The sequence below is a fragment of the Dermacentor variabilis genome, chromosome 10 (assembly GCF_050947875.1).
Source record: "Dermacentor variabilis isolate Ectoservices chromosome 10, ASM5094787v1, whole genome shotgun sequence".
NCBI lineage: Eukaryota > Metazoa > Arthropoda > Arachnida > Ixodida > Ixodidae > Dermacentor > Dermacentor variabilis.
Window position 1 is genome coordinate 12000711 of NC_134577.1, and position 13623 is coordinate 12014333.

A 13623-nucleotide genomic window follows, 5' to 3' on the forward strand; every position below is an offset into this window, starting at 1 on the left:
CACTGAAGAGTGAAAGGCGCTCGCAAAAGTCAGACGTTCACAGAACGCACAAAAGTGCCTTCATTGCCTTCTGAGCCGATGATACGTGGAAAATTGAACTTAGACGCTGTCGTTTTCTTCGCAAATTTTATTATAACATTGATCACTACAAACGCTTTGAACGTGTTGAAGCTAGCATGACACGCAATTCAAGATATTTCTTGAGCTACGTGCGCTCTCACTCTTAAAAAGAGCGCCGAAGATGTATGTGGCGATGTTGTCTCGAACACGTACTGCTGATACCTTTGCAGAACATTTCTGTTCTCTATTTGGCGTAAACAATGCTTTCACCTCATTTAACTTTTCTTCTCAGTCTGGTACGATGTCTACGCGATCACTCAATGAAGACTTTGTTTCCAAGTGTATGAAGCGTCTCAAACTTTGCTTTTTTTTTTTTTGTGCGCTCGCTGATGGTATCCCTCCCGCACTGCCTAAGACGTACGAAAGCATTCTTGTCTCTGTTCTAACAAGCATCTCCAACAGTTCTCTAAATTACGTTTCCTAGCGTTTGGAAGGCAGCACGGGTAGTGCCCGCACACAAATCGGGTGCTATAACTGCAGTTTCTAACGACCGGCCTTTATCTATCCTCTGCGTGCGTCCAAAGTGCATGAATCTGTACTGGATTCCCCGCTTTCTGTTAGCGCTAAGAACATTTTAATAGATTAACAGCGTGGCTTTGCAGCGGGGCGTTCCACAGCAACGAACTTTGTCACATTTATAACCCATGCTTACGGTGCGGTACGTAATGGGAGCCAATTAGACGCTCCTGACTTTGAGCTAATAATTTGATGTATTTTGCCATAAGCTCCTTATTACAAAGCTCTCTCACATGGACATACCTTCTTTCATCACTGCCCTGGTATCAAATTACCTAAGCAATAGATTGTGCTTCATCGGCGTTTATAGACAGAGTTCTATCAGCTTGAGGTCACAAGCGGAGTTGCTCAAGGATACGTTCTTGGCCCTTTGCTCTCCCTACTCTTAATAAATGACATTTCGTCAGCAATGCGACACTTAACGCTATTTAAAGCTGCCAACAGTGTTGAGGACTGAATCGACCTCCAAAAAGACATTTTTTTCAGTGTCAAACTGGTGCAGAAACAATAGGCTACTCTAAAATGCTACCCAAACTACGAGTTTGAGTTATACGCGGAGAACACACCATGTGCTATTTTCATACACCCTTCTGGATGCTCCATTGCCTAGGGTCGATGAAATAAAATATATTGGTGTGTATTTCGACAAAACTACAATCTTTTCTGTACGCACTGAATATGCGAAACAACGTACCCTGCGCGCTCTTGGTATTTGGCGCATGTCACATGACTTCCACTCCCCTGTCGCCATGAAGTTGTATTCTGCTGTGGGCTTTGCACTACTAGAGTATGCGTCTGCAGTTTGGGGCGGGAAGTGCAAATATAATTTTGACCGCATTGAACGAGTCCAACATAAACTGATACCTGTTTTTCAAGTACCGCTTTTGCCGTTCTGGCGACCATATATAGTCCAGCCCTCCCATATGTACCTCAACTCGTACTTCTAAAATCAAGACGCATTAAGTAGGGCCTTTTGTTCCTCTATAAAGGAATCCATGGCATTATACATTGCCCAAAGTCTCTTAATCATGTGCAATTTTCCGTGCCTCAACCGTGTACCGGGAAACATTTCACATTTGCTACCCGGGCTTGTTGCATTCCTATAGCTCGAGTCCAAAGAACGTGTAATAAGCATTCTGCCTGTATTGATATATTTCAGAGTTCATTTCCTGTGTTTTGTATAGATATAGATAATCATGTTCTATGATAAACTCCCTTTTACGCCTGCCTCATCGTTCTCTGTTTACCTGTTTTTTTCTCCACCTCGCGTTGCTTTATCTACCAGACATTCCTTATTTTGTCTTACTTATTACTCTATAAGCGTAATAATAAGTGATTATTTACTGGTGACACTGCCACTACTCCTTAACCACCGCCACCAGCCTTACAGTGTAAGCCTCCGCAAAACGCTGCTTCTACCCGGCGCTCACCTAGAGGCCTGAGTACGATTCCGAGCACGATGCCGGCCACCACGGCCGCTATGGTGGCCACGGTGAGCCGGTTGTGTCGCAGGAAAGTTCGGCAGGCGCCCCCTCGAGGCGTGGGCGCCGCTCCGCCCGCCGACTCGGTGTCCTCGGTGTCGGCCGCCTCCAGCTCCTTGGAGCCCTGCGCCGGCAGCGAAGGGAGCGCGGCCGGACGCTGCACGGCGGGCGGGGCCGCGTCCTCGGCCAGGTTGGTCGTCGACATGCTCGAGCCGTCCGCCGTGCTCCGGTAAATGCCCCCGCGGAAGGACTGCGCAGAGGGGTGCCACTTAATAGCGTGCTCTTGGCAAGTTGCATTGACATGCACTGTACTCATAAACATGAACGCGCACAAACAAAAAGGCGCGCACTAACGAAAACTCAAGTCCCTGCAGAGCGCGCGCGAGCTTGTAAAGCAAGCGCTGAAGAAGCGAGCTTGTGCACACTTTGTGCGCCTTCGACGAGCGGCACCTCCGATCCGGTTGGTTACTGCGAGGTCGATATTGGCAGCACTAAGCGCTGCGTCGAAAAGCAGCCGGTTTTGCCTTGCGATGCTCCTTGTCAACGCTCAGAATTTCCATTGTTCGCGGCGAAGAGACCACAACAGCTGTCGCTGTTCAATGCCAGAATAATGTTTATGTACGCGATTTCAGATAATACATTGATGCGTCTAAGGCGCGTTTCCAATGGTAGACCGCGTGAACGGTTATCCTAATAGCAAGCACCCCAATGATTTCGTCATCCTTCGAACTATTTTCAAGGCCGCAAGCGCGCATGTTTTCGACGTGTCGGTTGGGCACAGATCTGGTATCATTGTGCCCACAATAAAGCGTCTCTCAACGTCTGTCTTACCGCACCATTCTGTAAGTGGTCGAGGAATGCATAGCCGCGAGGACTCTGCGGCCTAACAGGGAGCGCAATTATGCGTAAAAGTATGTCGGGCGTGCTCGATACCAATCCACGAACATCGATGGGATGTCACAAAACTTCTCTCGCCGAGCTCTTGTTGAAGGACTGGTGCTGAAACAGTGCCCGTCAAGAAACTTATCGCGCGTAAGCTTGGCGATAAACCAGGGGCGTGTAGAGAGCCTGGTCACGCCATCTCCGAGTGTATAAATCCTAGGCACTGCGATAAACCAACGCTCTTCTTCCGGCCTTTGTGCTGTCGCCTCAGTCCTTCCTTTCCATGCCGGCACAAGAATAATTCCACCCACCTGGGCCGCTGATCAATCCAGGTGCTCCTACTAAATATAGAGAATGCGTCTTTCCGAGAATAAGGAATATGCTGCATGAAGCACTGGGGGCCTGTTTTTATGCATGCACAGCAGCTGCATCACCTGCAGTGCTTTCTGGGATCCCATAGTGGACTGGCGATCATCGAAAAATATATATATAACCTGATGCAATGCGCCACCTTTTATATATGATCTTCGATGGTTTCGTCTGCATAAGTGTAGTCGGTGATTTCGCGCTTATATATTTGTTAACATCAGTGCAGTGGGAGAGTCACCCAACGTAACCTGTTGATTGATTACAAATGACTAAAAAAGTGAGCAGTAATGAGTAATAATGACTGAAAGGACTTCTAATGACTATGAAATGACCAATATGTCTAACGACAACTTGTAACGACTACAATTGATTACAAATGACTAAAAATGCTTAGTATGACCAGTAATGACTAATAATGACTGAAATGATTTGTAATGACCACTGATGATTATGATATGACCAGCATGTCTAACGACGGCTTGTAATGTTCACCACTGATTACAAATTACTAAAGTGCTTAATACTGAGCAGTAATGGCTAATAATGACGGAAATGACTTGTAATGACTAGTAACGACTACGAAATGATCAATATATCTAACAACAACTTGGGGCGACTACAATTCTTTAGAAATGACTAAAAACGCTTCGTAATGACCAGTAATGACTAGTAATGACTGAAAAGACTTGTGATGACTACTAATGACTATGATAAGACCAACATGTCTAACGACGGCTTGTAATGACCACAATTGATTACAAATGGCTAAATACTTCGTAGTGAGCAGTAATGACTAAAAGGAAGAAGAGAAAGAGAAGAGGCAAAGAGAAAGAGGCGAATGATAAGAGGAGGAAGAGTAGGCTATCGCCGTTCACCTCTTAAGAGAGATCTTGAGACCCTGTAATTTTTAACCTTAAAAGCACGGATATGTATTGCCTAAACAAATTTCCGCTAATCAGCACATCTCATTGATTGATTGATTGATTGATTGATTGATTGATTGATTGATTGATTGATTGATTGATTGATTGAATCAACGAGCGAGCTTAATGTTCCAAAGAAACATAAAGGCTGAGAGACATCGCCAGAGCAGGGACCCAGATAATTCCACAAGCGAGCACAACCAAAGCGCCCCACCTTCACCTGACACAACTTAATTCGGATATGTCACATTAATGTACACATCCTTTAAAATTTTATTTTGAAGTTTAATCGAGCCAAGTCTATGAATTTGTCGGGTTTTTTCGCTTTCGGCTACAAAGCTGCCGGACCGATGGTACGAACTGATTTTGGACGTCAGTTCACAGCAGTCATGAATGTGAACATATCTGTTCCGAATTCTGTGGTTGCACTGATTCTTGGCAAATGCCACGTGTAGCATAACAGCGTCGCGTCCATAGAGAGAGAGGGAGAGGGGAAGAATATTAAATTCGGAGCTTTTGCGTGCCAAAACCACGCAATGATTATGAGACACGCTGAAGTGGGGGACACCGGATTGCTTTTGACCACCTGGGGTTATTTAGCATGCACCTAAATCTAAGAATAGCAGCGTTTTAGCGTTTATTATTATTATTTTTTAATTTGGCCCTCATCGAAATGCGGAAGCCGCTACCGGGATCGAACCCGCGACCTCAGCAGCGCAGGGCCACATCCACTGGGCTACCACAGCGGGTAGAAGGAACAATATGAAACAGTTCAGTTTGATACCGCGCATGAAGGTTGCCTTTCAATTTTCAATTAGCGGAGTAGGGACACTGCCTCGATTGCGTGGAGAAGCCTGCAAGTAGAACTTCAGTCAGTTTGTGAGCGCGCGCGCGCGCGCGAGAGAGAGAGAGAGAGAGAGAGAGAGAGAGAGAGAGAGAGAGAGAGAGAGAGAGAGAGAGAGCTGTTGCGAACGTGACAAGACGCGCTTAGCTGAAAGGTTTCAGTTCACCTAGCATCATATTTTCATACCTGCAACAACGTAACGTTACAGGGAAGCAGGCAACTAGTTCCGATATTTGTATTATGATAATAGGTAACCATATCAAATCAAGCAATGAAAACGATAAACGTGAGCAAGGTGACATCGAAAAGTCGGTTTTGTTGATGCTTCGTGTTATTAAAGTTATAGCAAATTGATTCCTCGAAAAAATGAAAGAAATATCGTGGCTTAAGCTCGCGAATTGGCAGTCCCGCCAATTGCAATGTGAAGTTGCATTGGGGAGGGACAAAAAGATGTGGGTTCAGTCCCCGCCGGCGACAAGTTACCTTTTGATCCACTTTAATTGCCATTTTGTTCATTAATTTGTACATTTCAGTTTCAAACACAGCTAATTACCCCTATGCTTTCCTTGGTTCCATTGCCCTGTGGCTTTATATGGTCGTAATTAACAAAAATCGAGGCCCTTTGTTTTCCTTCTTCTCGTACAAAGTGAATCATTATCATTGAGGACAACTTGTGGGTGACGTAGCTTCACTTTGGTGGAAGCTGGTCATCGCTAATGAATTCTGTCTGACGAGTCCTTTCTTTTCACAAGCTGTTTCACGAGTTTTCAACACTGCTGCACGTATCGTCGGCTGAGATACGCCCTGAAGGTCACATCTTAAATGAAAAAAAGAAAAGAAATATGTGTGCCCCGTGGTCGATAAGACCAAGCGAAGAGCCCTGTGTCAGTAGGACTCTCAAAGTAAGCTGACCTCGATGCGTGTAAAGACACACGCGATATCTGATATCCTCTTGGCACCCTTTGTCTCATTGTTTGAGCGGCCGCGACAGACTAGGGACACGTTCATGCGAAATGGCTTGATGCCATCATCATCATCATCATCATCATCATCATCATCATCATCATCATCAGCCTGGTTACGCCCACTGCAGGGCAAAGGCCTCTCCCATACTTCTCCAACAACCCCGGTCATGTACTAATTGTGGCCATGCCATGCCTGCAAACTTCTTAATCTCATCCTCCCACCTAACTTTCTGCCGCCCCCTGCTACGCTTCCCTTCTCTTGGTATCCAGTCCGTAACCCTTAATGACCATCGGTTATTTTCCCTCCTCATTACATGTCCTGCCTATGCCCATTTCTTTTTCTTGATTTCAACTAAGATGTCATTAACTCGCGTTTGTTCCCTCACCCAATCTGCTCTTTTCTTATCCCTTAACGTTACACCTATCATTCTTCTTTCCATAGCTCGTTGCGTCGTCCTGAATTTGAGTAGAACCCTTTTCGTAAGCCTCCAGGTTTCTGCCCCGTAGGTGAGTACTGGTAAGACACAGCTATTATATACTTTTCTCGTGAGGGATAATGGCAACCTGCTGTTCATGATCTGAGAATGCCTGCCAAACGCACCCCAGCCCATTCTTATTCTTCTGATTATTTCCGTCTCATGATCCGGATCCGCCATCACTACCTGCCCTAAGTAGATGTATTCCCTTACGACTTCCAGTGCCTCGCTGCCTATTGTAAATTGCTGTTCTCTTCCGAGACTGTTAAGCATTACTTTAGTTTTCTGCAGATTAATTTTTAGACCCACTCTTCTGCTTTGCCTCTCCAGGTCAGTGAGCATGCATTGCAATTGGTCCCCTGAGTTACTAAGCAAGGCAATATCATCAGCGAATCGCAAGCTACTAAGGTATTCTGCATTAACTTTTATCCCCAATTCTTCCCAATCCAGGTCTCTGAATACCTCCTGTAAACACGCTGTGAATAGCATTGGAGATATCGTATCTCCCTGCCTGACGCCTTTCTTTATTGGGATTTTGTTGCTTGCTTTATGGAGGACTACGGTGGCTGTGGAGCCGCTATAGATAGCTTTCAGTATTTTACATACGGCTCGTCTACACCCTGATTCCGTAATGCCTCTATGACTGCTGAGGTTTCGACAGAATCAAACGCTTTCTCGTAATCAATGAAAGCTATATATAAGGGTTGGTTATACTCCGCACATTTCTCTATCACCTGATTGATAGTGTGAATATGGTCTATTGTTGAGTAGCCTTTACGGAATCCTGCCTGGTGCTTTGCTTGACAGAAGTCTAAGGTGTTCCTGATTCTATTTGCGATTACCTTAGTAGATAGTTTGTAGGCAACGGACAGTAAGCTGATCGGTCTATAATTTTTCAAGTCTTTGGCGTCCCCTTTCTTATGGATTAGGATTATGTTAGCGTTCTTCCAAGATTCCGGTACGCTGGAGGTCATGAGGCATTGCGTATACAGGGTGGCCAGTTTCTCTAGAACAATCTGTCCACCATCCTTCCTGCGCGTGAGCAAATCGAGTCGGCGAAGAAAGCGTGTCTCGGCATACGTACTCGTTGTGGAGTGGAATCGACCGCTGCCGTCAGCTCTCCACGAGCGCGGTCACATAAATCCACAAGTACCGCGTCTCCCTCAGGATCGAGTTGCCGTCTCGTCTGCAACGTCTACAGTGCAAGAGCCCGCCTCGTCAATGTCGCATATTCGGCAACCGTACAGAAGTGAGCGTACTGTTAACAGGTCACGCGCAGACAAAATGGCTAAAAAGGATTTCCCGGAATTGTGGCTTGCTATCACTTGGTATAGTGACTATCCCGTTCCGAAGAAATTGCGTGGTTCGGTCCCGGAACCACATGAATTTTTTTTTTGACTGATAGCTTTTTCTTTTTCGCAGGATTCTATGAGTTTACTTTGTAGCTTCGTGCTACATTAGGTTGGATGCCGAGTTTCACTTTCGTAAGATGTTCGCTTATTCGTACAATATTCAAGAAATGGAGATATGGAGATACAAGCTCAGGAAGTGAGGAAAGAATTACTGATAAAGCAGAGAAGAACGCACGAAACACCTCTACACAGCAATTTATATTTGCTTGAACAAATTTTACGGGCAACACACTTCGGGTAGCCTGAAGCGACCGAATTTTACGTGAACGTCGGCAGCTTGCGTCGCGACAGATGTAGAAACTCAGGACTTACGTAATACACAGAGGTTGTTAAAGAAGATCACGCGCAGAGGCGACAAGCTTTGCAAGCTAAACGGTGTCATTACCTGCGCCGTCAGCGAAGCGTGACGTGAATGCAACCAAGCGCCTAAAGGTGATGCTTAGTCATCAGTTGTAGTGGCGTGCTTAAACGCGACGTTATCGCGGAGCTCTTTTCGTAACTTTCTCCAGCTACACTGGAACCAGCGATAACAGGGCCGTGTCTCCCTTCTCTCTTTTCAGCTGCAGGTGGATGAGTTTCCGGCTGCAGGAGGACATACTATATTGCCGGGTTAAAAAAGATAGTAGTAGCAGCGTAAAAACTAGCCGCATATTATGCTAGTCTTACGATTACGACTCGCTAAATTAGCTTCTCGTAGTGCGTGCAGATCACGAAGTGATCTGCACGCACTCGAGTGACCTCCAGGCACGCTGCCTTCTACAGACCCAAGCAGGTCCCTGTTCCGGACATGTTCAGCTGTTCGCAACCGGACGTAAGCGATGTATGAATGCACGTGGCAGGAGCAAGCAATGCACAGGGGAAATTATATTGGAAGAGTTACGAGCGAGGCGCAATGGCCGATGCCTTGGCTTGCTTTTCCATCACCTGGGATGTACACGTGAACAGAAGGTTGTGCCTGTTTCGTCTGTCACGGCGTGCGCGCGGGAGTAGATCAACCACACGCCGGACAGGCAAGCGAGGAGCTGTTTATACCGCGTATCGCGCGCGCGCGTCGCACGCCCCCAGGGTTGCCAGGAGCGGCAGACCGCCGCGTTACGTCTAGTGGATGCCCGGCTGGTACAGTGCCCTTTTGCGGTTCCAGTAATTTCTGTTTAGTGTATCCGTGACAGCCTACGCTGAACACGTAGCGATCGAGGCCGATGACGATGCCCTTCTCACGCAGCTGCAAAGGCGTCATCGTCGTTTCCTGCAGCACCGGCTGGTGTGTGACGTGTGCGCCGCGTGGCGCCGAAAGGCGACACGTGCATGTTCAACGGCGCACACAATCGACACCACCGCCGAGCACGTGTCGTCATTCGCAGCCTCCGCACTTGCCCCGAAGGCTCCCTTCGCGATCGGGTGCAGAAGGCTTCGCATGCCATCATGCGACCCGCACGTGAGACCTCGCTTCCTGGCGAGTGGCTCGGATTGTTCGCCCATGCTGCGCGTTTCGTCGACCGGGTCGCATATCTGCTCTGTGTCATCGACACGGCGCTGCGAGACGGGTCGCGTCACCCAATGCGACGAGCGCAATAGCCCACTGTCCGTTCGCGGCCACAGTGCTAGAAGAGACGTTCCAACGATTGCACACTTATTCTACTTTCAGAAGCCACATGTACAGCTATTAAGCTGGTCACGGCTTTTAGCGTACTGCTAAAGGTCTTTGGCTTAGCCCACGCGACACAGGACGAAAGAGCGACACAAAAATGCACACACGCACATACACGCATAGCGCCGTGTATATCCGCGTGTATTCCGTGGCTCTTTTTTTTTTTTTGTCCTGTGTTGGGCGCCCTACGCCCAAGGCCTTTAATGTAACATGCGCACAAGTCCAACGTTCAACTTCAGCGTACGTGTCTTTGTAGTTGAGGAGAAAAAGAAAGAAATTGGCGTATTAAATTATTCCTGTCCCCGGCACGGTTCGTACGCGTGACCGTTCGGTTCCGGGTCGGGTTGTCCCATGACTTTACCGCCGCAGTTCCGTGAAAGGAATCAGCACGCTGTCCCTCATTCAGGGACTCGCTAAAATATGACCAAAACATTTCCCGAGATGCATTTCCGGAATTATCCTCGGCAGCATTTGCAGACGCTTCAAAGATCTAAAACATTTTCTGAATAATATCCATTATATCTCATCACTCGGAAGCATATTCACTACTCATTGTCGTGATGAGTCTGCATTTTTTTGTGTATTGCAGCGTTTCCTTCCATCGCTTGTTGTTGAGCTAGCGCGTTCATGTGCGCATTCTACCAGATGTCCTACGCTGCATTTGCTAGCGAGTGAAGCGTCCCGGTGCTAAAGTATTCGGCTTTGTGTGTGTCCACTCGTCGTCTCATTACTTACTCATGCTGTCTCTGGCTCTTCATGAGCACGGGAATGAAATACTCCGAAAAAGCCGGTGACAGAATTTGTCGACCCCATTTATAGCATCATCAAATAAACAAATGAATCGATTCAGCAGTAGTAACTTCCACTAGTCGATTTGGCGCAGTTTCCTGCTCCGTTCCGCTGCTGAGAAAATACATCAGCTTTTCAGCTAATCTTGAGGTACACAATCTTGCGCTTACATTGTGAAATGCGAACTAAACATGCCATATTAGACTTGGTCAAGCGCAGAAACATGCAGTCTCATTCTTGACGCAGAAATAAGTTACTATAAACGGACCAGAAGAAATCGCCATTCATATATCGTTCAGATAGCCTGCGTTCGTTATACTTAAAAAAAGAAAGACTTACATTGTTTGCCACACTCTGCAAGTTATATTCAGAGGAGACTACCATGATCTTATGACACATCCGTATCGTAAAACAAAGCAGTTTCATGCATAATTTCACTTTAAAGGCTTTGCCGGACCGCTAGCTGCATACGCGATGCGGAGTATTCCAAAAGGACTAGGCGCTTCACTGTCTTCCTTTCTTCTGTCCCTTTTCAAGAAGTGTATTTTGCGCCACAAAGTATACCTAAGAGTTGCGGAGTATATTTGGGTGGGCATATACACGCTAGTATTAGCACAGTTCAAGCAAAGCACTTGCGTATACAAAGCGAAATATCTGGTATACTATGCGAGTGGGCTATTGCATATACGTTGAAGTGCTACTTACCGACGTGCAGCCAGCGGGGGCATATGAAATGAGAACAGGGCGATTCAAACACGGGGCACAGAAAATCGAAGAGTTTTATTCATGCATGGCTGTCAAAAATCGGATATTAATGTTCCCTTTAGTTTTACCCGGACCACACTATGTTAAACCTTCATTGTGATTGTTTTGAATTATTTTTAAAGCGATAGCTTTCATTGGCTTTTTTCTTCACTTTGCGGTATGTCAACTTCTGGCCGTTTATGGCCAGCTTGGGTCACTAGATGTCACTAGTTGTCACAAGAAATAAATAAATAAAATAAGCAAACATAAATGTCCGATGGTACGTTTCGAACCATATAGTCCTCCAGCATACAAGCTCGATGCCTGAAAAGGCGGAATAAATTCGTGCAAGTCAGCGCTTGAGATGTTTGGCGCGTTATAGGCGCTTCGCAAAGCAACAGTTGTTGTTGTTGCTGCTGCTACTGCTGCCTTAACACATGGCAACAGTTTACTTATAGGAAGTGAGCGCGCGCACCCCCTCGCCGACGATGAAGGAAGAGGTTACTGGACGCGTTCGTCACCGAAATTCGCTGCGCGTCTCTCATGGTACTGTGCCGTTGTGGTGCATTGCCACATGGACAATCACATCGCGTCTTGTCATTGAACACGTTTTGATGCTGCATAAAAGTACCGCTTACTCTGCGCGTCAAGCGTGTCGCATAGCAGCAATTGAGTGCGCGCATATTATAGCTGAAGATGAAGGAAAAAGAAGTTACCGGACGCCGCCCAACGCGTCACGCTGGTTTGGAGAGGTACCAGAAGAAAATCAGTCGGAAAGGAAAGAAAAAAGAATGTATGGGCAATTAATGAAGTCTATTGAGAAAAACAATACACATGTACATGTGTAAATCTGCTAATACGTAAATATATGTGTGTGCTACCACATAACACGGTATACATGCTGCGTGATGCTTACAAAGTTATCGCCTACAAAGATATCAAACATGAATACCATGTTTGCGCGTGCAGATAAGGACAAAAGGGAGGCTTAGACACCACGATGCGCTAACTTCAATTTATTCTGAGAGAATCCATGCGTATATAGTTCATGCGCAACCTCGCCACTCCTGGTCAAATTGCCAAACCGCTCTTTTCGAAAAGGCCGTATCGTTATAAAGCAGGTCAGCAGGCGCAGCGCTGATGCACGTTTCACCATTCCACCTGATAGCCTCTGCTTCTATAATTTCACGCACGTCCTTATCTATGTGTCTTTCAAGAACAGTGCAATCATAAATCGAGGGTGCGTATCCGCACGCTCGACAACGAACAGACAAATGAGCGTCACGGCAATACCTTACGTTTAAACTAAGTCCTATGACGCGGTCATTAGGCATGGAGTTAAATTCTGTCTGCATGCACAAGATTGTTATCCAAGTTCGCCTGCCAACAAGCGCAACACACAGCGGCGCCAAAGGTATCAACCCAAGGTTGGCTCTACGGGGATATGTTACCGTTCGATTCGATTCGACATTATCTCGATCGTACAGCCAAGGCGTGTCATCGCACCTAAGCATGGACATGCATCGTAACGCAGTTGAGGAAGCGACAGGTTGAAACAAGTTGATCATAATTATTGCGCTAGCATAATACGTGAATGGGGACAGGAAACGCTGAACCAATGAAGGGCAGACTCACAACTAGCGTTTATTTAAAACGCATGGCACGAAGTCACACGCGACTGTGGCCTCGATTTACTCGTTCAGACAAGGTTTATTCGTGTTCGCGTCACTGTTCTCACGTTTTAATGCGATTGGGATTCTTAGCATACTTCAGCCACTTTTGTCTCTAGCCTCTTCGCGCCGCTCTTCTTAATGTGCTGGCTGCTGCTTTGCCGAGCATGGGCCGTGCCCAAACAGGCACTCTATAATCATTAACATCTCTACCCATAATAAATTCATCATCGCCAAATTACATACGCATTACATGTAGAATACTAATCGCATTAACGTAGCTAATCATACCCAACTGATGCGTTCTGCCTACGTTTTTACGTTAGCGCACGAATCATGGAAAATTGCGATTTAGCCCAGTTTGCAGCAAATTTTATCGTTAGAGAAATTGTACTGCCGTGCTGAAGGTGCGCAATTTATTCACAGACGCATGACCGAGTTGGGATGTTCTCGAGTGTTCATCACTTGTTGACTCCTATTTTCAGTCATTATTGTATGTTTTTGTGAATATCGTTAGAATTTGTCATGCTGTGTGATTAATTTTATTTCATTTCATTTATTTTAGAATAATATGTTAAGACACGCTCTTATCACGGTTGAGTTTATAAAGGTGATCATGTACAAAGTTAACATCGCTTGGGAAATTCACAGGAACCACAGATCCCCTCCCCCCGGCGTCATACGGGCGTAGCAGGACGCCCAGCGCTGCACATACAAATAAACTGTCCTCGTAGATTTTGCCCCGATATATGATGTAAATATAAACGATGAAAGTAAGCCAAAA

The 13623-nt window shown here is 46.2% G+C and overlaps 1 protein-coding gene across 2 annotated transcripts in view; it reads right to left on the reverse strand.

The window, feature by feature from the left end:
* Positions 1-13623, reverse strand: part of LOC142559890 (excitatory amino acid transporter 3-like) — a 50589-nt gene that overhangs the window by 15316 nt on the left and 21650 nt on the right. For both annotated transcript variants that reach the window (XM_075671578.1, XM_075671577.1), the window contains exon 2: positions 2067-2367. In XM_075671578.1, the coding sequence (XP_075527693.1) occupies positions 2067-2322 (256 nt within the window). In that variant the 5' untranslated portion in view covers positions 2323-2367. The remainder of the gene's footprint in view (positions 1-2066; positions 2368-13623) is intronic.